The 27,927-nt window shown below is 43.9% G+C and overlaps 1 protein-coding gene across 1 annotated transcript; it reads left to right on the top strand.

Annotated features, from left to right (window-relative positions):
• Positions 1-222: 222 nt before the first annotated feature.
• LOC123180857 (uncharacterized) lies at positions 223-27,754 on the top strand. Its single transcript, XM_044593026.1, has 6 exons — positions 223-1,653; positions 17,182-17,553; positions 17,858-18,081; positions 18,167-18,224; positions 26,585-26,781; positions 27,306-27,754. Exons 1-6 carry the CDS (start codon positions 286-288, stop codon positions 27,571-27,573), a joined length of 2,487 nt encoding a protein of 828 aa, XP_044448961.1. The 5' UTR covers positions 223-285; the 3' UTR covers positions 27,574-27,754.
• Positions 27,755-27,927: the final 173 nt, after the last annotated feature.

Below are 27,927 nucleotides of genomic sequence, written 5' to 3'. Positions count from 1 at the left end.
GTGATGGCTCGTGTTGGAGTGCAAACTCCCTGAAGCCTCCATCAGCTTTTCAAATTGTTTGTACTGCTTACCACATATGTTATGTGATCGAAACCTTTATCAACTTTATTTCTAATTTGACGAAATTCAGATATATAGACGGATCACGAACATTTAGTGAACGGTGATGGAGGGCGTAAAGTGTCTCGACGGCGTTTTAACAAGCCGGATGCACCCTGTTGAAGATGCCCTAACAACAACCCAGGAAAGACACCGGGGCGCACCAACCCCTCCCCACCTTTCCCAATGGCCGACGCCTCTTCGGGCGGTGGCGGCCGCGCGCCCCGTCCGTCAACCTCCCCGTCCGACGCTAAGCTTGAGCCCTCGGCGTCGGCATCCCTCGACGGTGGCCTCCTCCTCCGTCTCCTCCAAAACCCTTCTCCACGCCCGCAACAGCAGCAAAACCCCGTGCAGTCCCTCGCCGAGCCGAACAACTTCTTCGTCGACCCCGCCGTCGCCGCCGTCGGCCCCATGTTTTCCTCCCCACCGTATGTGCACGTGGGGGGCTTTGCGTGGCCCTCCTCCTCCTCCCCTCAACCGCAGCTCCGGTCCTCCGATCCTCGCATCGCGCGGCCGTTGGATCCTTACGCGGAACGTGGAGGAGGCGGATTCCGATCCGTGGATGTTGTCTCGAGGAACAGGCCGGAGAAGCCAAGTTCAGGGGCGCCGCCTCCTGGATTTGGCAAGCCGTCGCCTCCTAAGTTTGCCACGGCGTGGCATTCCGCTACCGGTCGTGAGGTGCATGATGTTTTTGGTGCAATGCAGCAGAACAGGGAGCGGCAAAGGGAGCCAAACTATCACCACCCAAAGGGCTTCGGTAGAACACATAATAGTGAAAATCAGGAGATGCCAACTTTCACAGGTGGCCAGGGAGTACTCGGCAGACTGCCCCATGAAGAGCGCAACACATCATTGATCATAGGTAGCCGTGGTCCAGCTGCTGTAATGATGTACAGGGAGCAGCAGCAGCAACAACATGATCACATATTATCAAGGACGCCACCTGATGCAAATGCAAGTGCAAATGCCCATGGAATTACTGGAAGGATACCGTATGGGGATCAGCATATACTTCAATTTGCAGGTGGCAGGACACTCATTGGAGAACATCATGTCCATCCATCCACAGGTGCCAGAATACCACACAAAGGTCAGCGGCAGCAAGAGCCCTGCTTGGCAGACATTTCACAAGGTGATCAGAGGTGGCAGGGCCATGCCTCGCGGAATCGTTCTGCTGGGACTGTGCTTGAGATGTTAGGTAAGATGCCAATGAAGGAAAAACACCAGGTTACAGCACCTTCTAGCAGTTCAGTTGACATGGATGTTAGGGGGGATAGAGGTAAGAAGTTTCTGGCAGAAGCAACTGGCTTGGAGGTTGGAGCTGGGGAAGTAGGTTTTGAACGTGGAGTGCACGGGCGGGTTGTAGTGGATGCAAGGAATTTCAAGGTATCGTGCCAGAACAGTGAGGTTAGATTTGCTGCAAAGAAAGAGGAAGAGGATGCTGACAGCAAGGAGGAAGATGCTATAATTGAGCAGTTCATGGATACCATGGTGATTGAGGGAAATGATGAGGCCAAGGGCATGGTGGTGCGGAACAGTGGCTCAAGGAGTAAGGTAAATTGAATATTTCCAGGCAGCTTAAGGTGTACTCCCTCCGTTCCAAAATTATTGTCGTGGTGTATTAGTTCAAATTGAACTAAAATCACAGCAATAATTTTGGAACGGAGGGAGTAGCTTTCGTTAATACTAAGTGCAGCTATTTCATTGTGTTGCATTTAATGCCTGATTAAGTTGATTCTCCCATAGCCAACAGATGTAGCTGTTAATTAGAGCAAGTACTCCCTCGCTTCCGGTTTAGAGGGGCCTATCTCAATATTTTTTGTTTTTCTGTTATGTCAGTCCCATTTTTATTGCTCCCCATCACCTGTTCAGATTTTGAGGCACATTAAATCATTGCATGCAAGTATTAAGAGAAAACTCACCAATGCATGTAAAAGTTCATGGTGACTTAGCGGCTATATTAAGCCTCTTCCAATGCATAGGTGCTTAGATGAGGTGCCAAGTGCATGAAAGAGCTTAGCAACTAAACTCCCAAATACATTTGTGCTTAGCTTTTTTGTTGCTAAGCTTCCTTCATTTAATTAGTTGTAGGCTGTAAATTGTGTTGGCACATGTGCTTAGCACCGTTTCTTCCTCGGGTCACCATACTACTCTTTCTCCTCTTAATTAACTTGTCACATCAGATTTTATGCCTACTGCACAGGGTCGTGGAGCACTGGAAAGGGCCTTATTAGCCATGCTCTTATACCACCCTCGAATTTTGAGCCTAACTTTGACTAACAAAATTTGATTTTTATGCCATAAAAGTTATACTGTTGGAAACTTCTTTCGAATCCAAGTCCAATGGTATACTTTTTGTGGCATATAACTCATGGTTTTAGTCAAAGTTAGGCTCAAAATGCGAGGAGTCCTTCCATATTTGAAAGGAGGGAGTACCTCCCAAGTGCATCAAATTGTTTTATCCTAGTGAGCTGGTTGATGACATGTACGATAATGTTGTGACAAGTGTTCGAACAAGTGATGTCGACACTGATGACTTCCCGATTAAGATAGGACTGCATCAGGGGTCAGCTTTGAGCCCTTATCTTTTTGCATTGGTGATGGATGAGGTCACAAGGGATATACAAGGAGATATCCCATGGTGTATGCTCTTTGCGGATGATGTGGTGCTAGTTGACGATAGTCGGGCGGGGGTAAATAGGAAGTTAGACTTATGGAGACAAACCTTGGAATCGAAAGGGTTTAGGCTTAGTAGGACTAAAACCGAGTACGTTGCGGTTTCAGTACTACTAGGTGTGAGGAGGAGGAGGTTAGCCTTGATGGTCAGGTGGTACCTCAGAAGGACACCTTTCGGTATTTGGGGTCAATGCTGCAGGAGGATGGGGGTATTGATGAAGATGTGAACCATTGGATCAAAGCCGGATGGATGAAGTGGCGCCAAGCTTCTGGCATTCTCTGTGACAAGAGAGTGCCACAAAAGCTAAAAGGCAAGTTCTACAGGACGGCGGTTCGACCCGCAATGTTGTATGGCGTTGAGTGTTGGCCGACTAAAAGGCGACATGTTCAACAGTTAGGTGTGGCGGAGATGCGTATGTTGAGATGGATGTGTGGCCACACGAGGAAGGATCGAGTCCGAAATGATGATATACGAGATAGAGTTGGGGTAGCACCAATTGAAGAGAAGCTTGTCCAACATTGTCTGAGATGGTTTGGGCATATTCAGCGCAGGCCTCCAGAAGCTCCAGTGCATAGCGGACGGCTAAAGCGTCTGGAGAATGTCAAGAGAGGGCGGGGTAGACCGAATTTGACATGGGAGGAGTCCGTTAAGAGAGACCTGAAGGATTGGAGTATCACCAAAGAGCTAGCTATGGACACGGGTGCGTGGAAGCTTGCTATCCATGTGCCAGAGCCATGAGTTGGTTGCGAGATCTTATGGTTTCACCTCTAGTCTACCCCAACTTGCTTGGGACTAAAGGCTTTGTTGTTGTTGTAGTGAGCTGGTTGAGAAGGAGGTTAGCCTTGATGGGCAGGTGGTGCCTCAGAAGAACACCTTTAGATATTTGGGGCAGGTGGTGCCTCAGAAGAACACCTTTAGATATTTGGGGTCTATGCTGCAGAAGGATGGGGATATCGATGAAGATGTGAATAATCGAATCAAAGCCGGATGGATGAAGTGGCGCCAAGCTTCTGGCATTCTTTGTGACAAGAGAGTGGCACAAAAGCTAAAAGGCAAGTTCTATAGGACGGCGGTTCGATCCGCAATGTTGTATGGTGCTGAGTGTTGGCCGACTAAACGGCGACATGTTCAACAGTTAGGTGTGGCGGAGATGCGCATGTTGAGATGGATGTGTGGCCACACAAGGAAGGACCGAGTTTGGAATGATGCTATAAGAGATAGAGTTGGGTAGCGCCGATTGAAGAGAAGCTTGTCCAACATCGTCTGAGATGGTTTGGGCATATTCAGCGCAGTTCCGAGAAGCGCCAGTGCATAGCGGACGGCTAAAGCGTGCCGATAATGTCAAGAGAGGTCGGGGTAGACCGAACTTGACATGGGAGGAGTCTGTAAAGAGGGATCTGAAGGACTGGAGTATCACCAGAGAACTAGCCATTGACAGGGGTGCATGGAAGCTTGCTATCCATGTGTCAGAACCATGAGTTGGTTGCGAGATCTTATGGGTTTCACCTCTAGCCTACCCCAACTTGTTTGGGACTAAAGGCTTACTTCTTCTTCTTGTTGTTGTTGTTGTTGTTGTGAGCTGGCTGAAAAGCAATCTTTTCTTATTTGTTGCTAGATTGGCGTTCCATACTGCAGCAATGCATTTGATCTCACTTCTATACAAGATCACCAAAATAATACCAACTTGACCTGTACTTTGGTTCTCATACTGTTGTAATGCATTTGACCTAACCATGCATTTGATCTCATATGCAAACAATAAATTAAACCATGTAAACGTGCGCTGTCCTAAGGCACATGATGCGCAAATTCTCCATTCTCATTTCTCAAAACATGTTAATTTGCTTCTTGATTCCATCAAAGGTTTGGTTTGGGTTTTGATAGCACGAACTGTAAACAACAAACTCTAAAAGGTGAGATTACCGATCAAGTACTAGTCATTGCTCTATATTGAAGCAGCACAAAGGTTGTGGAGGAGCAACTCCACTTTGCTGCTACAATGTGTATAACACAAGTGTTGAAGGAACAACTTCAACGTGCTGCGCTAGATATCGCTATCGAGCCGAATGTAGGCCGATATGGCAGCAAGAGTTCAATCCAGCACTCCTAGAGCACAAGATCTACTCCAAGATCTTAGATAAGAACAACAAGTTCTATTATAGGTAGTGGGTACATCGTCTGGTTTACAAAGTAGAGGTGAGGACCTCTATTTATAGGGCTTTGGGAAGTCTTCACATACTTCTACTTATAGCTGGAAGACTCTAGAAAACATCATTTAGGATTCATCTCTCTACTCATAACTACTTATAACTAGAGAACTCTAGAAACAGCGGGTAGGGTAAAGAAAACAAAAGAAATACTACACTAGAGTGGAAGCATTTAGGAGCCAAACAGATCTGGCATGTGTTTTTCTTTCTTCTCATCTAGTGTTCCTCATCATTCTCCCCTAGTTGTTTGGAACTCGCCCTCGAGTTATCTTCATAGAGCGCTTCTTCTGGATGGTAGAGAGTTAAGTCCGCAACATTGAAAGTGTTGGAGATACCCATGTCACTTGGAAGATCTATCACATAAGCATTATCATTTATCTTCCTCACGATAGAGAAGGGCCCATACCTTTGCTGCATAAGTTTTCCTTTAACACCTAAAGGCAGCCTCTCTTTTCGGAGGTAGACCATCACCTTATCACCGACTTGGAATGATTTTGGCCTCCTTTTGCAATCAACAAGTTGTTTATATTTCTGATTTTGTGCTTCCAAAGCACCGCGAATCTCTTCAAATAACTCGGTGTAATTATCAGCAAAGAACAATGCTGATTTTGAGTTTCCCCTTGATGGTAGCTTCACCAGGTCCACCACATGTGCTGGAACTTTAGTGTAGACAATGGAAAAAGGGCTCCTTCCTGTGGATCTATGCTTGGAGTTATTGTAGGAGAACTCTACAAGAGATAAAGCCAAATCCCATTGCCCATTTCTTTCTCCACAAATGCAACAGATCAGATTACCCAAAAACTTGTTCACCACTTCTGTTTGTCCATCTGTTTGTGGATGAGCAGTGCTAGAAAATTTCAATTCAGTGTTGAATTGCTTCCACAAAGTGAGCCAAAATGCAGCAAGAAACTTGCTATCACGGTCTGAGACGATGGACCTTGGAACTCCATGAAGTCTGACCACTTCTCGAAAGAATAGGTTTGCCACATGATGAGCATCCATTGTCTTGCGGCATGGGATGAAATGAGCCATCCTAGAGAATCTATCCACGATCACAAATACAACATTACTTCCTCGTCTTGTTCTTGGCAAGCCCAAGACGAAGTCCATAAAGATGTCCTCCCATGGAGCAACAGGAACAGGCAAAGGCATGTATAACTCTGTGTTCTGGACTTGGCCTTTGCAGGCTTGACATATGGGGCACCGTTGAACAAACTTTCCAGCATCTCTCTTTAGTTGTGGCCAAAAGTAGCGAGCTTCCAGGTTAGCGATAGTCTTGTCCCGTCCAACATGGCCACTAAGATCACTTGAATGGAGTTCTCTAATTAGTTTGTCACGCAGAGAACTCCTTGGGATGCACAAACGATCATTTTGGAAGAGATAGCCATCCTGCACCAAATAGTCATCACCTAATGGTTGGCCCCTTGCGTGCTTTACCCAAACATGGCCAAAGTCTTCGTCACCCTCATACAACTCCTTTATTTGATCCATGCCCGGAAGTTCAGCTTCAAAAGAAGTCAAGAGGCATGCACGACGACTCAAAGCATTGGCCACTCTGTTAATTATTCTAGATTTATGCACGATGAGATAGTTAAACCTCTCCAGATATGCTGCCCATCTTGCTAGCATGCGGTCAACATGCTTTTGATTTCTAAAATGCTTCAAGGATTGATGGTCGCTATAAACAATGAACTCTTTAGGCAGCAAATAGACTTCCCAAGTTTTCAACACTCTGAAAATGGCATATAATTCTTGCTGATAGGTACTTCATTTCTGTCTAGCTTCACTTAACTTCTCACTAAAGAAAGCAATGGGCTTCCTTTCTTGAGATAGGACAGCTCCAATGCCTATTCCACTTGCATCACACTCCAACTCAAAAGTCTTGTTGAAATCAAGTAGCACCAAGACAGGAGCTTGTGATAGTTTTTGTTTATTCTCATTGAAACTAGCTTCAGCTACTTCTGTCCATTGGAACTTTCCTTTCTTCAAACACTTGGTAATAGGTGCCATGATAGTGCTGAAATTCTTCACAAATCGCCTATAGAAAGTTGCAAGGCCATGAAAACTTCTTACCTCAGAAATGGCCTTCGGAGTTGGCCATTCTCGGATTGCTTCAACCTTAGAATCATCAACATGAACACCATCACATGTTATGACAAATCCTAGGAAAAGAAGTTGTGTTTGCAGGAAAACACATTTCTTCAAGTTGACGTAGAGCTCATTTTCCCTTAGTACTTCTAGCACCTTCCAAATGTGATCAAAGTGTTCGTCCTCATCCTTGCTATAGATCAAGATGTCATTGAAATAGATCACAACAAAGTGGGACAAGAAGGGTCGAAGGACTTGATTCATTAAGCACATAAAGGTACTTGGTGCATTTGAGAGTCCAAATGGCATGACTAGCCATTCAAACAACCCTTCCTTTGTCTTGAAGGCGGTTTTCCATTCATCCCCGGGTTTGATACGGATTTGATGATATCCGCTTCTTAAATCTAGCTTTGTGAACACTCTTGCTCCACTAAGTTGATCCAACATATCATCCAGATGGGGAGTCGGGAATCTATACTTATGGTGATCTTGTTAATGGCTCTACTGTGTGTACACATGCGCAAAGATCCATCTTTCTTTGGCCCGAGCAGGGCTGGTACAGCACATGGGCTAACGCTTTCTCGAATGTGCCCCTTTTGCAGCAATTCCTCCACTTTCTCCTTCAATATATCATGCTCTTTTGGGCTCATTCGATAGTGTGGAAGATTAGGAAGACTTGCTCCCGGAATTAAGTCAATTCTATGTTGACTTCCTCTCATCGGTGGCAAGCCTTGTGGCTCTCCAAGTATGTTCTGAAATTCTGCCAATATACCACATACCTTTGCTGGAATTTCAACAGTCAGGTGCTCTTCTCCCTTTACAACAAGTGCAGCACACAAATCTGCCTCCTTCAAGTCTTCCATAAACTCATGAGAGGTATGGGAGATAGTTAACATAGTTTTCCCCTCCTCCTTAGAGGTATTACCTTCGGTTTTGTTTGGAAAGATAATGATCTTTCTCTTGTTCCAAATGAAAGAGTAAGAGTTTTCCTTGCCCTTGTGTGTAGTATCCACATCAAATTGTCAAGGTCTCCCAAGAAGAACATGGCTAGCGTCCATATCAACTACGTCATGCAACACATTTGAGCGATAATGCTTGCCCAAGGAAAGTGGCAGGTTGCATTGTTTGGTGATCCTCATATTCACTCCTTTCTTGATCCACCCAATAGTGTAGGGGTTTGGATGATCATGAGTATCAAGCTTTAAATGGCTCACCAACTTCTGGGAGATAAGATTCTCGCAGCTGCAATTATCAATCACTAACTTGCATACCTTGCCATTCACTGTGCATTTGCTCTCAAATATTTTCTTCCTTTGTGTGTTGTCAGGTTGTGGTGTGGAACATAGGAGACGCTGAATAACACATACCACCTCTTCACGTTCTTCTTGACAGACCTCTTGTCCCTCTACATCCTCAGATACGTATTCTTCCTCATCGCCTTCACCATCATGGATAGTTGTGTTAACAAATTTCCTTAGTGGGCAGCCGCTGGATATGTGTCCCTCTTCACCACATTTATAGCATTTTGGGCCTTCATTGGACTTGCCCTTGCCTCTAGTTTGCTTCTGGATGGGTCGTTTTGCCTTTGGTGGAGCCGTCTTTTCTTCCACTCTATTAGGCTGACTCCTAGACGAGCCTTCGGTATGAGGATATGGAGGATATGGAGCTTTAGTTGCCTTTCTTGTCCTCACAAACCTCTTGGCCTTTAAGGCTAGAGCTTGTGCTTGATCAACGGACCAAATTTGTTGCATCATCAATTGATCTTGAATAGCATTATTGAGACCATTGATGTACCTTGCAACTTGTTGATCTTCAGTTTCAGCAAGGTTGCACCTCACTTGTAGCCTTAGAAACTCCTCCGTGTAATCTGAAACAGTCCTATTTTCTTGAGCACAATTTTAAAATTGGATAAATAGGATCTGGTCATAATCAGCAGGCAAAAATCTCCCTTTCAAGAGACTTTTCATTTGCCGCCAAGTTCTCACACGAGGTTCTCCTCTCAGCCTGCGCTCTTCTTGAACGCGATGCTACCATGCACCGGCTCCTCCTTTCAGCTTGTATGCGACCAAAGGAACTCTACGATCTTTCGGAACCTCCATGACCTCAAAGATAGTCTCCACTTCATATAACCAATCTAGGCACCCTTCAATATCAACATTTCCATTAAAAGTTGGGATCTCAGCTTTCACCTTGTATGTATCCCTTTCATATGTAGGGTTGGGTACTCTCCGATATGCATAGAGATCAGCTTCTTCAAGGGCTTCATCATATTCTTCACCTTCAGAAGTTTCAACATAAATTGGCCTTCTTGAAGCACGTTGAACAATAGGTTGTTGTGGCGGTCTTGCTCCAAGATTACCTCTCCTTCTTTGATGAACATCTTCTTCTTTAGATGAATCTCCTTTATTGGTAGCAGGGGGAACACCCTTTCTTATCATCTCAACCAGCTGATCAAATCTCCGATTAAGATCTTCACGCAGCTCTTTTACTTGTTGTTCTACAGCATCCATCCTTTTCTCCAATTGCTCCATTGCTTGCTGCAGCTTGCTCTCGAAGAGGACAGCAAGAACTAGTATGGCTCAACGAGGCTCTGATACCACCTGAAGTAGCACAAAGGTCGTGGAGGAGCAACTCCACTTCGCTGCTACAATGTGTACAGCACAAGTGTTGAAGGAACAACTTCAACGTGCTGCGCTAGATATCGCTCTAGAGGCGAATGTAGGCCGATATGGCAGCAAGAGTTCAATCCAGAACTCCTAGAGCACAAGATCTACTCCAAAATCTTAGATAAGAACAACAAGTTCTATTATAGGTAGTGGGTACATCGTCTGGTTTACAAAGTAGAGGTGAGGACCTCTATTTATAGGGCTTTGGGAAGCCTTCACATACTTCTACTTATAGCTGGAAGACTCTAGAAAACATTATTTAGGATTCATCTCTCTACTCACAACTACTTATAACTAGAGAACTCTAGAAACAGCGGGTACGGTAAAGAAAACAAAAGAAATACTATACTAGAGTGGAAGCATCTAGATGTAGCCAAACAGATCTGGCATGTGTTTTTCTTTCTTCTCATCTAGTGTTCCTCATCATACATAAAAGTAGGCATGCTTTGAAATTCTGTAAGTGCTTGTTGTTATTTTGCACACGGATGTAAAAGGAGGGCAAAAAGATGGAGAGGCACAAGCAGGATGAAGCATGGTGAATGCATTTTAGGGTCAGTTCTTTTGCTGGCTTTTTTGGGTTTCTAGAATAAACAGCCCCCTACCCAACCAAAAATTTCTTTTTAAAAGCCTACCAATCAAGTCTTTTAGACTTCTAAAAAAATTTTAGTTGGGCTTCTAGAATAAGCTGTGTAGGGGGCAACTTATTCTTGAAGTCAGCAAAAGAACTGGCCCTTACACCTTCATTCAATTGATGCGCCATCTTGGTATACCTGCTGTTTAAATTGGATGCAATTGGATGTTTAGTACCTACTCTCTCTGTCCGAAAAAGCTTGTCCCTCAAATGGATGTATGTAGCACCAAGTTAGTGCTAGATACATCCATTTGAGGGACAAGCTTGGGACAAGTTTTTCCGGACGGAGGGAGTACTAGTTAACTGCCCATGGATTGCAACGGGGGCATAAATTCTAATTGATTCCGTAGTAATGATTTCAAACATACATCGTTCTCATGCGCACAAGGCATCATTGTCAGACTTGTTTTCACTGTTAAATCGCTTTTCCTCTACCTCCTTCAACCACTACCCCGGCCTCCCCTATCCAAGATTGACACCGTTATCAATTTTGAAACAGCAGATAGTTTTCAAATGTATAATGATTTGGGCATAAGGTACTTTGATCACATGACTTAAGGTATCAGATTTTGTGTCCCTTACAAATACACATGCTAGCCTTTTATGTTTAGGGAAAGTACACATGAAAAATATGTCTTCAAAAGTTACACAAACTTTGGTGTATAGAAAAGAATTTCACAGGAGGAATGCAGCAAACTAAGGACCGCACCACCATTTTGTTTCATATACATTCGTAGGTGGCAATGGCCTTGCTATTACTGATGACGTAGCAGCAACAGCTACCTGGATTCTGCAAGGAACATGGTCCATTTTTGTGCATATAATATACTCAGCTCAAGTTGAAGAATGCAGCTCGCAGCAAGTAGTTACTATAAAGATGAGGCATACTTTTTATGAACATCAACATATTCATCGTCTCATCCACTATCTCTTCCTATAGACTCATAAAACTCAAAATTGTTACATAAATATAATATACACAGCTGAAGTTGAAGAATGCATCTCGTAGCATGTAGTTACTATAAAGATGGGGCATATTTTTTATGACATCAGCATATTCATCGGTCTCATCGACTATCTCTTCCTATAGAATCAGAAAACTCAAAATGTTTACATGCTCAGTAGATGTTTGAATCAAAATTATGAAATGCATAAATGTCTTCAATCAAAATGATTATCATCACCTTATGATAGATTTCAAATAACAAAGTCTAGGACTTTTTGATAAACAGGACTGAAATAATCTCCAGAAATTTGTAAAGTGAATTCATGAAACAGACCAAGCCCACGACTTATAAGTAATTTCTTACCTGGTCTACAATAAGTAATGGGTGGTTAGATCATTAAGATGCAGAGTATATGTGGACATCATAATCCAGTAACTCATATTATGGAGTCAAGAAAATAAGGACACAACGACATAACAAGTATGTTTGGTTTTATGTTCTCATGCTCCAAACCACACAAGTAAATATTCAACATTGTATGCTTTCTTTTGGGCACATGTAACTCTGTTTGTCATTAGGGTGGAACAAATTGTGCTGCCCAATCCCCATGTGTCAGTGCAAATTATCTGGTACAAATACAAATGCTTGTCAGTGTTTGGCTATATGCAAACAATACAACAGTTCAGAAGGTGTGAACACAGAAGCCATGCTAACTTCAAAGAGGTTCAGAAAATCATCAAATATTCAAAGATGATTAAACTGAATCATGTAACTTGACTTGAAAACAGTACGTCCATTTTCCTGAAAAAATATCACAAGGACTATGACATAGATCGGTTGTTGTATCCAAAAACAGATGGTACTAATTAGAAGTAACAGATCACAAATAAGAACTTATTCGAAATATGAAACGATACCATTGGAATGTCGGGAAGTCGAGCCATGTATTTGATTCGATACCATTGAAATATGAAATGATACCATTGGCTGCACGGTCCAGCCGGTATTGCCGCTGCCCCAGCACCGTAGGATATCCTTTAGAACAGTAGGAATGCCAGCTACAATTCACCACCAGAACAATCAAAGTGTGAACATCAGTTCTAGTTCGAGGTATGAACAGTCTAAATTGCGATGCATACAAACATTGTAAGTTAGGCACTTGATCATATGCCACGTTCTGCATTCTACTTGCCTAATTAACACTTTGTAGTCTGCCACAAAAGTTGAAAGACTTTGGTGACGCTATGGCATTCCTCAAGCCGAAGAACAGAACAACTTCACCTGCACAAGCCGCCATGCCAGAGAGATGGGGAATGAGTGGACTTCGGGAATTAGATTAGTTTGAGCGAGAGAGGCAGGGTGCTTACGGCATGACGTGATGAAAAAGATAAAACTGGGATCGAGTAAAAGAAACAGGAAATGGGTGGAGGAGTATTGGTTTAAAAAAAATCGGTGGGAGCAGGATGTTGTGTGATGGGGGTGGGATGAGGGGACGAAACGACGTACAGGTTGAGCTTTAATAATAGAGATAAACCCACTATGGCCCATCTTGTCACAGATCAGGTCACAAGTTAATACCACTGTCCAACTCTTTTTTGGGTTGTAATTTCATCATTCAGCTGTGGAGATTGAAGGGCCTTCATGGTGAATACCATTGTTATGGATACACCTAGCTGACTACATTTTTAAATAAACGAAGGAATGACATGTAGTGAAGAAACTATTACATGCGTACCATACCGAAAGGCTCATGTAAATGTGAAGTTTTGTGCACTTCACACTCGAAAGCTGTTCTTCACATTCTAAAACCGTTTCTTGATTACTATACACTAAATCGGCTTGTATCCACAAAAATGAACTTAGGTCTTTCCATAGATTGATATTATATTCAAATCAAGTCGGGTTAGGGAAGCCAGGAACATGGTCTTTTTTTTGAATGCATGAGAGCGTGTGTTTCATTTCATTGTAAAGAGAGAGTTGTAGTTACATTCCTCCTAGGAGGCGGATACAGTTTTCGAATTAATGGACATCCCATGTCTGGGGGGTAATGGCTCTGAGCCCTAGCGCGCCTGTGCTTGCCCAAAGGGAGGCCTCTTCCTTGATCTTCGTTAGCAGGGCGTTCACCGATGGGCGCGCTCTGTTGAAGGCGCAGTCGTTGCGGTGCTTCCATATCATCCAGGGGACGAGGAGGGTCATGGTATCCAGGTCCTTGCGCATGGGCGTTGGGGCGGATTGTCGTGCCGATTGCCACCAGTCCAGGAGTGAGGGCTCATTGTCTGGCGGGGCACACGGGATCCGCAGCCAGCACAGTGCCTCGTGCCAGGCCTGTCGGGCGAAGGGGCATGTGAGGATGAGATGGTGCATGGTTTCAGGTGCCTGGTCGCAGAGGGGGCATCGTGCGGGGTGTTGCAGCCACGGCGAGCAAGACGCTCCATGATGGCGGTTCCTGCGGCAGGGGGTCTGAAATCCGTCGGCGTCGATTTCCACGCCGCCGTTGGCGTGGTGGACTTCGCTGCGGGGGCCGAGGCGAGTGGCCGCAGGGGCGCGCACCGCCGGGGCCGCGCTCGCGGGAGGGGGGGGGGGTCCTGGCGACCTCTCTATAGGACCGCAAGGACGACTCGCCGTCAAACTCCAGCCAGCGCCGCGAATCGGCGGAACCTAGGTCGAGGTCGCCGGAGCTGCCGCGAGGGGACGCCATGGGTGTTCAGGAGGAGGGCTACCGGCGGGGATTCGCCGGCGGCGGGGCTGGTGGGGGCTAGGCTAGGGGGGGGGGGCGTGAGCATATCAAACTATCAGGAACATGGGTGTAGGTTTAGGTCATTGTACGGTGTGTTACGTGCTTGATAGGGGAAGCATATTTGGGTAGACAAGACATGTGGGAGGTGTTAAGGAGTATAGTATTGGTCTAGGAGTCCGTATTAGTCTATTTCCTTCCTTGTACGCCAAGTCTTGTCTACCCAAATATGCTTCCCCTATTGAAAAACACTCTTATATTATGTGATGGAGGGAGTAGATTAGTTGACTACAATTGTTTGTCTCTCCGTTTTTTGCAATATGATTAACAAGATTAATCTTTCCTTAATAACCGAGTGTTATCTAAGAAAACTAACTACCAGGTTATAATGGGGAAGATAGTTAACTAATAATTTCTGTTCGATTTGTTTATTCATCTGCTTTTCTATATGCCTGTATTGTGTAAGAAAACTAAATATCAAGTTTTATGATACAAAGGAAGCTTGGTTGACAAACTATGATGGCGCATGGTTAAAACTTCACGAGTTTGGACTGAGATTGAGCATGATCGAACTTAACTGTGTATCATATAGGATCATGGATGAACAAATACGAGTATACCATTATCAGTTCCAAAGCTCAGTTGAGCCAAGCCCATGTATTTAATAGTGATACCACCTAATAGGCGCAAGGGTGTTCTGATCTTTCGATGAGATGGTAGCTATTGATTTTGGTGGAGCCGACTTTGATGATCCAACTACAACGTGCGACGGCGTTGCTCCTTAGCAATCGCTAAACCAACTTCAAGAGGTTATTGACCACGTCGGAGCACGATCAGCCTGGCTTTAATCCTTGCAAGCAATCAAAGAACAAGCAAGAACTAAGATTTGCAATATGGACATTGCAAATAAAGATGAAAGTTTATTGATGAAAGTTGGCGTTCTGTAAGCGGTTTTGGTCTGATCGTTGGACACGAGAGAAGTACGCAACGTTGTAACTATGGTTAACTTTTAACGAAACAAAACCCCCGTGATGTAGGGTGGAACCCTAGATGGCCGATCTTTCACGAAAGGAGCGGATCCCGCGATGAACACGAAGAACACGAGGAGAAATCACGAGGGGAAACACGAGAGAATCACTCAAACCAACAAAATTCGGTCACACATATGCTAGATCCTCGAAACACAAAGAGATACACGATCCAAATCCAACATAGGACGATACAAGAGGTAACTAGTTCTTCTCCTTGAGGAGGTCTTGAGGGTCTTCCCGTTGGGGGTCTTGAATCCAAGGTGGATCTTCTCCGTAGAGGCACGGTCTCTCTCGGAGGAGTAGATCCGGAAGGATGAGCAAGGCTCTATCTCACAAATGAGCTATCACTTTGCTAACCCTAACTAGAAGGAGGTGGAAGAGTATATATAGTCTAGGGCCACGAAGGGGTAAGTGAGGAGGGGATACATGGGCCTTTGGCCCGGTTAGGCACGCGCAGGTGCCGGACGTCCGGGCTGGGGGCCAGATGTCCGGGGCTTCGGGACGAGCCGGATGTCCGGGGTCTTGGCCGGATATCCGGGCTGAAGTGGCACTCCGGTTGCTCTCTGGATACGTCGCCGCTGGATTTCCGGGGAAGATGCCGGATGTCCGGGCAGACGGGCCGGATTGTCCGGCCGCTGATGCTTCGGCCGTCTGTTGGTGCAGCTCCTTGGAGGCTGCACAGGCGCCGGATGTCCGGCCTCTGGCCCGGATGTCCGGCTGCTGTAGCTTCAGAAGCTCCGTCTTCTTCTGTCTTCACTTCCACGCTTCCCTCGCGGATGTAGTTGTTCCTTGGCGCTTGCACTCCTCCTCAACATCCGTGAAGCTCCGACAATACCTATGCATGCACACGGGAGAAGTGTCAAGTAGTATACCATCCTTGAAGGGGTCAAGTGAGCACGTGTAAAGGAGATGATTCACCTTTGTGTATGTGAAGTAGATGTCGCACGTGCCACTCGCCGAACGGACTCTTGACATGGTGATGTCCATAGGATGCTCCGCAGCACCCAGTCTAAACGACGCCTTAAGGGCTGTATTTATAGGGGGACAGAGGGGGAATTTCATCCTCCCTTGGGAAGGTGGGACTAAACTCCATCCTAAGTCGTTTCCCCTACCCATACAGACTCTAAAAACAGCCTACATTATGGTATTTCGAAATTACATGCTTCCATGATGACATATGAGGACTTGGACGAAGTGACATCTTGTTTATTTTGTCCAAGTCCTTATATATCATCATGGAAGCTTCAAAGTCTTGTAACCACCACTAGAAGCTCCATTCTTGTTCCCTGCGCACGCCTTCATCTCCATGCTTGATCATACTCCAATGTTCATCCTTGTCCATGCTAGGCCCTTCATTCTTAAGCAAAACACAAGTATCTAATTTAGGCAGCATCATATTCTCATGAACATTAGAAGTTGTTCCAAGAAACGAAAGTACCTAATAATTTAGTTATCGTGCGCGGGCACTAGTAATTGGTCTACCTTGTGTAGCAGTAGGGGCTATGTGTGTAACAGTGGTAGGGATGTCCTCATCAAATAGACTAGTTAATGTACATAGAGATAGACCTATTAACGAGTTCAATTAAGCTGAGCTCTAGTCTATCTTTTTGAGCTTTGGTAGAGCTGAGATCAAGTTCATACTCATACTGTGATGCTCAAACCCTAATGAATGGCACATGTACACTGTTCAGATGTATCTGATTTGCATATGTGTGGGTGAAAGATACACAATATACCAGTATCACACTAATGCCAGGAGGCAAATTGTTACAAGATTTTGGCACAGTGCTAGGATCGAAGATCTAAAACGATGCTTACAACACAAATAAAGGAGCACCTAGCTACTTACGTCAGTTTGCACAACACAAAAGCCACTTTTTGTAACCTATTATTTGAAGTTAGTACCTGGGCGCGAACAATGTGCAGAAGAGCAGACAAGCAATCGTCCTTCTGTTATTTTTACTTCAATTATGAGCAAATTGTTATTTGTAGCCGTTTTCCCAGTTATGTTGTCAAGAACTTGCCAGTTGCCAAAGGATTCAGAATTGTTTTTTTACAAAGTTTGTGATAAACCCTTGAGTTATGCTTTTATATCTTGCAGGACTTCAGATCAGACTCTTCTAGAGGACATCATGTATCAAGTCAACGAGTAAGATTTCAGAGGAGAGTCAGGGCATGTCGGTATGACATAGATCAATTTACACCTAATTTCTTGTCAATCTTTGACTCATTGGTGCCCTCAGAAGAGGAAATTGCAAAGCAGAATCAGTTGGTAATAGCTCTGAGCAGACTAATAAACAAGGAATGGCCAAATTCAAAACTTTACCTCTATGGATCGTGTGCTAATTCGTTTGGTTTCTCAAATAGTGATATTGATCTTTGTCTCTCTATTGATGACAAGGAAATGAGCAAGGTTGATATTATACTGAAACTGGCGGACATCCTTCAAGCTGGCAATCTCCAGAATATTCAGGCGAGATAAGCATATCCTCATGTTGTATTATGATGGATCAGAGATATTTTGAGTTGACGAAAATATGAATAATGTTCTGATCAACTTGCAGTATCATTAAGCATGTAATTTGCTTTACAGATCGTTTGGCCATTATGAACTATGCATACAACAATCTCACGGATGGTCTCTGTATGTTAGCTATTGGTCATATATTTGTATTCATTATATCCAGTCAATTTTCATTTTCGAGGACCTCTTCGGTATGGGTATATAATTTGATCTTTTTGCCAAACTTCTGATTTACTTCAATCAAATTTTGCAGGCATTAACTCGAGCAAGGGTCCCAATAGTGAAGCTTATGGATCCGGATACAGGCCTTTCCTGTGATATATGTGTCAACAATCTTTTAGCAGTTGTTAACACAAAACTTCTGAGAGACTATGCACAAATAGATCAAAGGTTACGGCAATTAGCTTTCATTGTGAAGCATTGGGCTAAATCTCGACGTGTAAATGAAACATACCAAGGAACACTATCTAGTTATTCGTAAGTTGTCCATTTCTGATGATTTCAAAAATTATTATCATTGTCTTCACATGATCATGATCTGAATTCTTTTCTTCACATTCAGCTATGTAATAATGTGTATCCACCTCCTACAGCTGCGCAGAATACTCCCGTGTCTACAGGTATATGGAGTCTAATTCAACTGTTGTATACTCGCGTTTGGTTACATACTAATATGTGTACTGCCTACATCTGCAAAAAGTACTTTGCACTTCTAGGGCCCCATTGTGTTTATTGTTATTGCACAACTAGATTTGTGACACTTTCCAGTAGTCGAGAATAACTTTAGAAAGAACTGTTTTTTTCGAGAGAACGCAAAAGACCTTTGCGTTTCATTTCATTGAAAAAGGAAGGGGTTTGAGTTACAATCCTCCTATAGGAGGCAAACATACAATGCGAAGGTGCGAAATCAGTGAACATCCCAGGTCTGGGGGGTGAGAGCTCTAAGCACTAACGCTCCGGCTCTGGCCCAGGGGGCCTCCTTGTCCTTGATCTTAGTCATCAGTGCAGCTACTGAGGGGCGGACTCTGTCGAAGACACAGTCGTTATGATGCTTCCAAAGCATCCATGGTATGAGCAGGGTCGAGGAGGCGAGGCTCTTGTGCATCGGCTTGGGCATGAGCTGCCACGCTGAGAGCCACCAGGAGTTGATCGATGACTCGCTGTCGGGCGGGTTGCAGGGTATCCTCAACCAGCTTAGTGCCTCGTACCATACTTGCCGAGAGAAGGGGCAGGCGAGGAGGAGATGTTGGATGGTCTCCGACGCCTGGTCGCCAAGTGGGCAGCGCACGGGGTGCTGCAGGCCGTGGCGGGCGAGGCGGTCAGCGGTCCAACACCGATCAAGATGGGCGAGCCAATGGAAGAACCGGACACGCGGCGGTGCCCAACACTTCCATGTAAGCTTCCAGGCGTCACATGTGGTGGAGCCGTGGAGCGTGGCGAGGTAGGCAGACTTCGCGGTGTAGGTGCCCTTCGAGCTCCACTTCCAGAGGAGGCAATCCGGCTCGACGGAGAGCGTCATATGCTCGATCATGTGCCATAGCTGCAGGTTGCCGATTTCCTGGATGCCAATGGGGTCCTCGATGTCGTGCGCCCAGGCCTAGTGGTTAGCCTGAAGGCCGTCCACAGTTTGCCGCGGCGTTTGGGGATGTAGGAGTATAGCAGTGGCGCGATCTCACGGACCGGACGACCTCCAATCCGGCTGTCCTCCCAGAACATGGCCTGCTGGCCGTTGCCGATCTGCATGGTGGTGGAAGCGAAGAAGAAGGCGCGCTCGTCGGCGGAAAACTGCAGGTCAAGACCACTCCAATCTCTGGTGCTGTCGGTGCGGCTTAGCCATAGCCAACGCGTGTGGAGCATGAGGCCGGTGCGCTCGAGGTCGTGGACGCCGAGTCCTCCAAGCGAGATCGACTGTGAGACGCGCTGCCAATTAATGTGGCAGTCGCCACCATTGGCTTCTGCGTGTCCAGCCCAGAGAATTCCTCTTTGGATTTTTTCAAGCGCATTGATGATCCTCTTTGTAGGCACTAGCACTAGTAGCTGATTGATAGGGATTGCGCTGAGCACGACCTTTACAAACGCGAGATGGTTGGCCTTGTTCATGAGCTGTGCCTTCCACCCAGGGAGCATGCCAGCGGTTTTGTTGACCACGGGCTGAAGCTGAGCTGCGTAGGGGCGCCTGACTATCTGGTTGTTACTTTCATTATGGGAGATTAGCAAGCACACAAAAATACATCTACACAGTCCTTGCTCTAGTAATGGTAGGGAACCGCCACCACATATATTCGTGATATATAAAGAGGGAGAGGTAAATTACCTTGTCGAGAACTAATTGTCAGCCTGGTGCAACTGCCATACATGCCACAGCTAAATAAATCAGCAATGGATTATCTATCCAGCTCTCATAAGCACTCGGGTACACGAAAATAGGCAGAATAATTAGCATCAATCAACGTGGGCAAAAACAGGCAGAGGAGCTTACAATGAAAAATCATATGAGAGGTTTCCTATGATTATGCCATATACAGAACTCACTCTCTGTGGTGTTTGTCCTGAAGCTCGATCGTTGGCAAATCTCCTTCCATAGAAGAGCACTTGGGGTCTGAGCATTGGTAGTGGGATCCAACAGGTGTAGCAGATTTGTGGCATGTGGCACACAAAAAATACTCACCAGCATGGGCCAGAGCCGCGCCAAGTGACAGTCACCGTTCAAAAGAAATGCTTATTCCACATAGAGAGTAGGAAATAGCATAAGAAAGTGAAGAGAAATAGAAAACAAGTCCATTGAAATAAACACTAACAACAACAACAAATTACAAATGCTGCTGCAACTATTTCCTGAGTTGAAACAATGAATAAAATAAAATAAATAGGCTTCAGATTAGAAGTAGCGAGTACTTAGAATAGCAAGAGAAATAGGATCATAAGAAATAATCCTGGAATTAAAACCATGTGATGTTTTGGGAGGCCCTAGGCGAACTCGACGACATGGGCCCCTAAGTCCTAAGATCATATATATGTATGTGTGCGCGTGATATGTAAATAATAAGATTAATCTTTCAACCACACATCTTTAGATTGAAATTTGACTGTAATAATTATTGGACAATGCCATATTACGATAAGAATACTAAAAAGATAGGAAAATAAAACTAACATGACATGATTACCTCAAAAAAGAAACAAATTCGACGGATCCATCGACAACAATAATACTTCAGTGTTTCAGAAAAATTTCCTTCTGGCGTTTCTTGATGCAAAGTCATTAAGGGCACTATCAAAATCAACATCAGACGAGTTATCATCAGAGAAAGCTTCTTAGGCAACATGGAAAGCTAATTTCCAAAAAATATAAAGTAAAGAGTATACAAAGAATTAGAAATCGGATGATCAGAACCCTAGACATGTACACAGAATTACAAAAAATTAGGATGGTTGAATACATACTGTGAAAGATTGAATTAGAAAATTATACATCAAAATTTTGAAACTCCGTGGGATGGATCATGGATGAATAGTTGGATACGTACTAAAGAATGCTGAAATTCAGGGATGAATGAATAGATCAGAAACATGGATACCTACTGTCCTGGCGCTCACATATGTATAACGTATTGCCGGATGGCCGGGTTGCCTGCACGGCCGCACGCCGCAACAGGCCGGACTGCCGCGCGCAGCGGCGATAACGAGCGGCTGAGGCGCCTAGCGACGGAGCGACAGGCGGACGAACCGACGATTGATGAAGGCACAAGCCAGACCTTCAGATTGATTTGTTTCACATGTATACACGTGCGCTGTGTGGCCGTCGTGTGCGAGGCTTCGCTAATCTCGCTATCTGATGGGCCTAGCCTATCTCATTTTTTTCCTTAACTATTTTTCTGCTGGACTATACTGTATATGTATACTACATCATGGCCCCCCCTTTGGCCTGGGCCCTCGGCCGTCGCCCCTCTGGCCATACGCCAGGGCCGGCCCTGGGAGTATGTACTCCCACGTTCAATATACCTCATAATCAAATGTTTTATACCCCTTTTTCATTCTCAATATACCGTATTAATTATTCTAAGATACCTCAATACAAATTTTATGAAAGAATATCATCAAGGCTCATAGTTCACGTAATATACCATTTGTATGTATGAAATAACAATTTATGTGCGTACAAAATAAAATACATGCACCCAATGGATTTTTTACAAAACTCACTTTTAGGTATCTAGTAGTAATTAATAAGGTATATTAAAAAAAAAGAGGTATAGTGGTATCAACTATGTGGTATATGAAGAGCGGGAGTATATACTCCTAGGAGTACACAAGCATTATCCTATATATATATATATATATATATATATATATCCTACAAGCAGTGGTAGTTACCACCACTTGCGTTTTGTATGTTGTATGTAGTATCTGTCGAAACCGAGAGTATGTACATGTAGCATGTAATATATAAGAATGTTTAGGTGGTATATATACTAATTTTTAGGTAGTATGTGTCATATTTTGAGTATGTTCTTTTTTATGTACAAATATGTACGTATTTCACAAATATAACAAAAACTATGTGCTCATATGCAATTTTTTCATGTAACTTGCTTTGAAATATCTTAGATATAATATATGAACATATTTAAATTAATAAAATAGTATATATAGTACCACATGGTAGTATGTGAGATATGTGGGGTAACTACCACCGGGTGGTAGGATGTATTCGTCACCCTGGGTGAGGAATAGTTATTCTTCACCCACCTCTATTTTAACATCTATGTACCGTAATTTTACGTTTTGTAAGTTTGGTCTTATTTTAGACATAAAAAAAGAACGTAAGAAAACCTATACTCGTTGTAAAAATATTTTATGTTACGTAAAATTAAAAATATAAAAACATAGTGTACAATGTATATAAAATACAATTTTTGACCTATATTTTTTTATGCCAAATTTTATGCAGTAAATCAATATGAATGTAACTATTTGTATTTCAAATGTAATTTCTATTTATGAAATGATCATAAGATTACCTCGGGTGAAGAATAACTTATTCTGCACCCTGGGTGATGAATAGGAACACTATATATATGGTCTGCACATGAAAGAAAAATCAGGAAAAAGAGGAACTCTCTTTGCCTAGTCGTCGACACTCATGACCAACACTATGCGACGATGGGACAAGGCGTGACTGGCTAGTAATTGGTGATCTGGGCATCGTACATGCTTCCCCACCTCATGGCTGACCTCCTCCCATCTCAGAGCAAACAACACTGTTACCTAGGCAGTGGCAGAATACCTTTTTAACATAGCTAGATCTTGGTCCTTTGAGATATCCATTCTACTGAACATGTGGTTTGAGAAAAATGGTTTTCTAAATATAAAGGGGGCATATCTTTATTAGAAAAGAAAGGAAACAATCTGAATAATAATAGGTGGTATAACACAGTCTTCATGAACAGAAACGGCAAAGCCAATAACTACCTTTTGATAATGACCATACCTCATGAAACTCGAAAGCGCTGTCTGGCAATAACAAGATCGCCGCAAGCCATCTGTCACATCCCTAGTCTGGTAATCACCTAGGCTAGTTATTCTTTGTTGTATCATGTTTAAATTTCTTTTAAACTTGAAATGGGGATTGAGTAAACCCTAGCATCAAATTAGATCTAATAGGTTCAAATAAAAATATTTCAATGAACACAAAATGCCCTTCAGAAAAGTTCATGATTTTTGATAAAGGTGAAAACCTCTGCCAAAAATGATGCACATATTTCTAGCTCATTTTTGGATTTTTGAATTAACACAAAAGTATTTGAATTGGAGCCATTTAAATGCTATATATATTATCAGACATGGCACTACTCTCTGAACCTGCATGTGAACCAACATCAAATCGGTAAGACCAATATTTCAGATGGGAGGGTGTGCAATGGAGAAAATTCTGAAACATGAGCATCTGGTCTTGCTACTTACTCTCATTCTGAAAATCAAGATACTGGAATGTAATCTATTCCCTCCGTCTCAAAATATAAGACATTTTTTGATGCTATCATAGTGCCAAAAAACGTCTTAACATTTTAGCACGGAGGGAGTATTTCAGTATGAAGAAACCAAGGCTTAAGGCTCTCAACATAGGTAACAATTGACATGCCACAATAGCCAAAACATTCTGACCGGAACCAATAAGAGAACCCCACCTCAAGTCAAAGATCTTAAATATAGACATCATTTTTCAGTGATGGCTACCAGCTGCAAAATGAGTGAGGCAAGAAGAATGCACGAGAAAACTCACCACACCAAAAGGGCGACACCACTGGCGTTAATCTGGGCCCGGTGGATGCCGAGGGGTGATCCTGTAGTCGTCTATGGTGTGCTCGTTGGTGCTGCTGATTTGAGGAAGAGATAACGATGCGCAGCACCAGCTGCCGCCGCTCTGTTCCGTTCGCCGCCACCGCCGGTGACGCCACATGGCTCGAGGCCCTATCATGGTCGTAGGGGAGGAGACGAGGACAGACACCGAAGAGGTGAGTGGATGACGGCGACGGCTGCTGGCCTCTGTACCAGGCTCGCAAGGGACGGCGTGGAGGAAAGGAGGTGGAGCGGCAATGACGACGGTGGCGATGTGGCAGGGAGACGAGGCAGCTGCTACGCGAGGAGGGATGGGAAAGGGGGGAGGGGAGAGGCGCTGCGCTAGGTTTTTACCACCCACCCCGCACGTCCCATTCTTCGCGTACCAAGAGCCGAAAAAACCCATCTTATTTTCTGGAGACCACGTATAAGGAGCCCACCCGTCATCAGCCCCTGGATGCTGCACATGCATCGTCGAAGGATTTGAAATTTTAACGGCGTAGGGATCGTCAGGTACTTAAACCGTTCAATAGTGAAAATATCAAACGGTTCAATTCGTCCCATCGCGCGAAGGCCTCCAGAATGGCGGGTAGCCCAGCAACCTTTCCTAGTTAGATAGGAGGCCTTGATCCCACTAGGGGAGATAAGATGAGCAAAGCTCTCTCAGTTATAGTTAAAAGGCACTACAAACAAGACTTGGTTATGAACACCCTGCAGGATTGCCTCAATCCTGGTTGCTACAGCTGAGAGAATCGAGATAGACCTATAGGTGTGCGCGCGCGGGGGAGGTCAGGGGACTGAAGTGATAAACGAAATCAATGTTGGGTAGAGATAACCGAAGACACACGGGGATGAATATGTATCCATTTACTTCCTTGGAGCGAAGCTAGTCACTGTTGGAGAGGTGGGAAACCACAAAACCTTCCTACACCATGAGGCCGATGTCCAACCACTCGCGGTAGACCTTGAGACAGCCTCCAAACCTTTACAAACAATGGGGTAATTCACAACCTCACCGGTGCTCCTACCGCCTAGGAATCTCCAACCTCTTAAGAGTAACAAGATCAAAGGGGAATGCTCGGAACTTGCTCAAATCAAGAAATTGGTTGGTCAAGAAAGAGTGGAAAAACAGATCTTGGCTATTTTTAGCTCCTCTCAAATCTCTCAAGGGTTTGAAGAATTCGGGAAACGCTCGGAACTTGCTCATCAAGAAATCATTTGATCAAGAAAGAGAGGGAAAACAGATCTTGACTGTTTGTAGCTCCTGACTCAAATCCCTCACAAACCTCTCAAGGGTTCTAAGAATTAGGGCTGGGAGAGAGTGGGGAGTGTTCTTCTCAGATCTGGAATATTTGGAATGAAGTGGTCAACCCTCTTCCGAAAGGGCAGGTGGCTTATATAGTGGGGAGGGAGAAACTAGCTGTTTGTGCAGAAATTCTGCAGTTGGATAATCCAATCTGAAAGTGCCCTGACAGTCTGACTGGCAATACGCAACACACCATCTTTAGCCCACATAGAGATTTCAACGCTTCCTGTCTAAGTCTGTTAGATCTCATCAAGTTCTTCTAACCCGTTAAGTCCCGCCCCCCACCCCCTGATATTCTAATTGATCTTTTGTACTTCTCCACATATACAAAAAAGAACAAGGCAGGAAATAAAACTTTTACCCACCTTGGGAGGCTTGAACTTGGGTCTATCATGAACTTTTTTTCTTCTGTGTTCTACATCCCCTTGCAACCTGACATGACATTCCAGCGACTACAAATCTACGTCCTAGCTCTTGTACTACTGTTAGGACGGACGAAAATCCCTAAATACAGTGGGTTGTATGGCTTGGTCCACAGCGAGCAAGTCAGTCGGCTGTCCAGCATGAGTCTTAGCATGCCAGCCAGGTGACGAATTTTACACTCGTTTGGGCCCCAGCGTTTTCAAATTGGGCGACATGGGTTAGATTACATCACTTAATGGAAGACGTGTACCAAGATCTGGATGAATTTCGGCTATGTTAAGTGGATGCTACCTAGCTTGCTGATGCTCTCTTTACAATGTTAATTCCTAATGCAACAGGTTATATGTTCTGCCATTCCATGCTAATGCTATTCTCTTCGTGAAGGGCTAATAACTGATTCATTCAAAAGCTAACTTTGTTTGATCTAAGAAATTGTCTTGCTGGATTATTGTTCTTTTGGCTTAATTGCTTGCTGAAAGTTGATATTTTTCTTGTTGTTTGGCGTTGTTGATATTGTCTCATTTATCCAAATTTCGAAGGTGAACTTAAGCTGCAGTATTTTAAAATATTGATATTATCTCGATATGGCTAATGGTCAAGAAGAATGAACACTCTCCAGTTTAAAAAGGATGGAAAGAAATTTGCATTTCCCTTCCCATCATTACTCCTTTATCTGTCAATCAAAATAGCTCAAGGGTTCTTTCCTGAGCACAGGAACTATGATACTGAGCCTTGTTAACTACTACCTCTGTTCCATAATTCTTGTCGTGGTTTTAGTTCAAACTAAAACCACAACAAGAATTATGGAATGGAGTAGTATTTTTTGTTTGCACTATGTTGTAGCACCATTATCCGTTTGTTCTGCAATGGTGACATGTTTTTTTTTCTCAACTACATTATCAATGCTACCAGGAAATGGAGGCAACTTGTTATGTCACTGTGGATGATAATCATTATGCTTATTTTGATCAAGTGGACAAGCTAAGTAACTATGGGGCTCACAACAATGAGACTCTGTCAAGTCTGCTTTGGGCCTTCTTCCATTATTGGGCGTACCAACATGATTACACACAAGATGTTATATCAATTCGTACGGGAAAGATCATTAGGTAATGTTGCATACTTGCTCAACCACCCTTTCATTCCCACATTTATCGGTGCTGAGCTTTTGTTCCCTCCCTGGTCCCTTTCTGGATCTCATGATGCCGAACTGTGTTCAGCAGCATTTATTTTTGGTCACATTTGGTATGGTATTCCCTTCGTTGCAAAATGTACAGGTAGGACGTATTATTGTTGATTAGGACAAGGCTTTGACCAAAAACATTTAATATGTTGTTATGTGATACAAAATCATCGTAAGTACTTCTGAATGCAAATTTAATGGCTTCAATTCTATGTGAAATAAATTACGTACTACAGTAATTGTTGGTCAAAGCATTGTTTTAACCAATCAAAATGCGCCCTGCATCTTGCAAAAGAGGGATTACCTTCTCTTGTCAAACCAACTAGTGAATCATGAAAAGAGTTGAACATGCAATCAATGAAGCAAAGAAGCTTGTGTTTTTCCTTATTCCATAGTGGAACATGAAGTTGTTTGAGAAATTGTTTATCTTCATACATGTGGCACTTTCAGTAAGCACATGAAGGACTGGACAAGACGTGTCGGAAATGACAGGCATCTCATTTGTATTGAGGACCCTTTCGAGACCTCCCATGATCTTGGCCGTGTCGTCGACAAGTTCAGTATCAAGATCCTCCGAGAGGAATTTGAGCGAGCCGCCAATATATTGCAGTATGATCCAAACCCAAGTGTGAAGCTCTTTGAGCCGTATGTGCCCCCTCCTCCATCTGGGACCCTTGACGAGGAAGGGATTCTTAGTACCGCGGGAGCTATAATATGATGATACTACAAACCTGTATCATGGAACCCCTTTGTTTACATGTTTGTTATGGCTTACCTCAGTTGTGCATAGCTGTACAATAGATGCTTAGTTGTAAAGTAACTAGATGTGATGGTAGGAGTATGTACCTGCTATATAAGGGTGTCTAAGCTATTATCATCAGATCCAGAGTCTTGATTAATTATTTCGCGTGTACAAGGCGATGTTTGGACCCGACGACTGAATAGATTAGTAAAATATAAGTCTGCTGCTAAGGAGAGGAACCTTAAGCTGTGTATCTACCTTTCAACCACCGTTAGGTATTTCCATGACATAATAGTATGCCTTTTTCTTTTCTAATTTTAGGACTCAAAT

This window comes from Triticum aestivum, chromosome 1D (genome assembly GCF_018294505.1).
Source record: "Triticum aestivum cultivar Chinese Spring chromosome 1D, IWGSC CS RefSeq v2.1, whole genome shotgun sequence".
NCBI lineage: Eukaryota > Viridiplantae > Streptophyta > Magnoliopsida > Poales > Poaceae > Triticum > Triticum aestivum.
The sequence above is the reverse complement of the archived record's forward strand: the minus strand, read 5'-3'. Positions and strand labels throughout refer to the sequence as shown.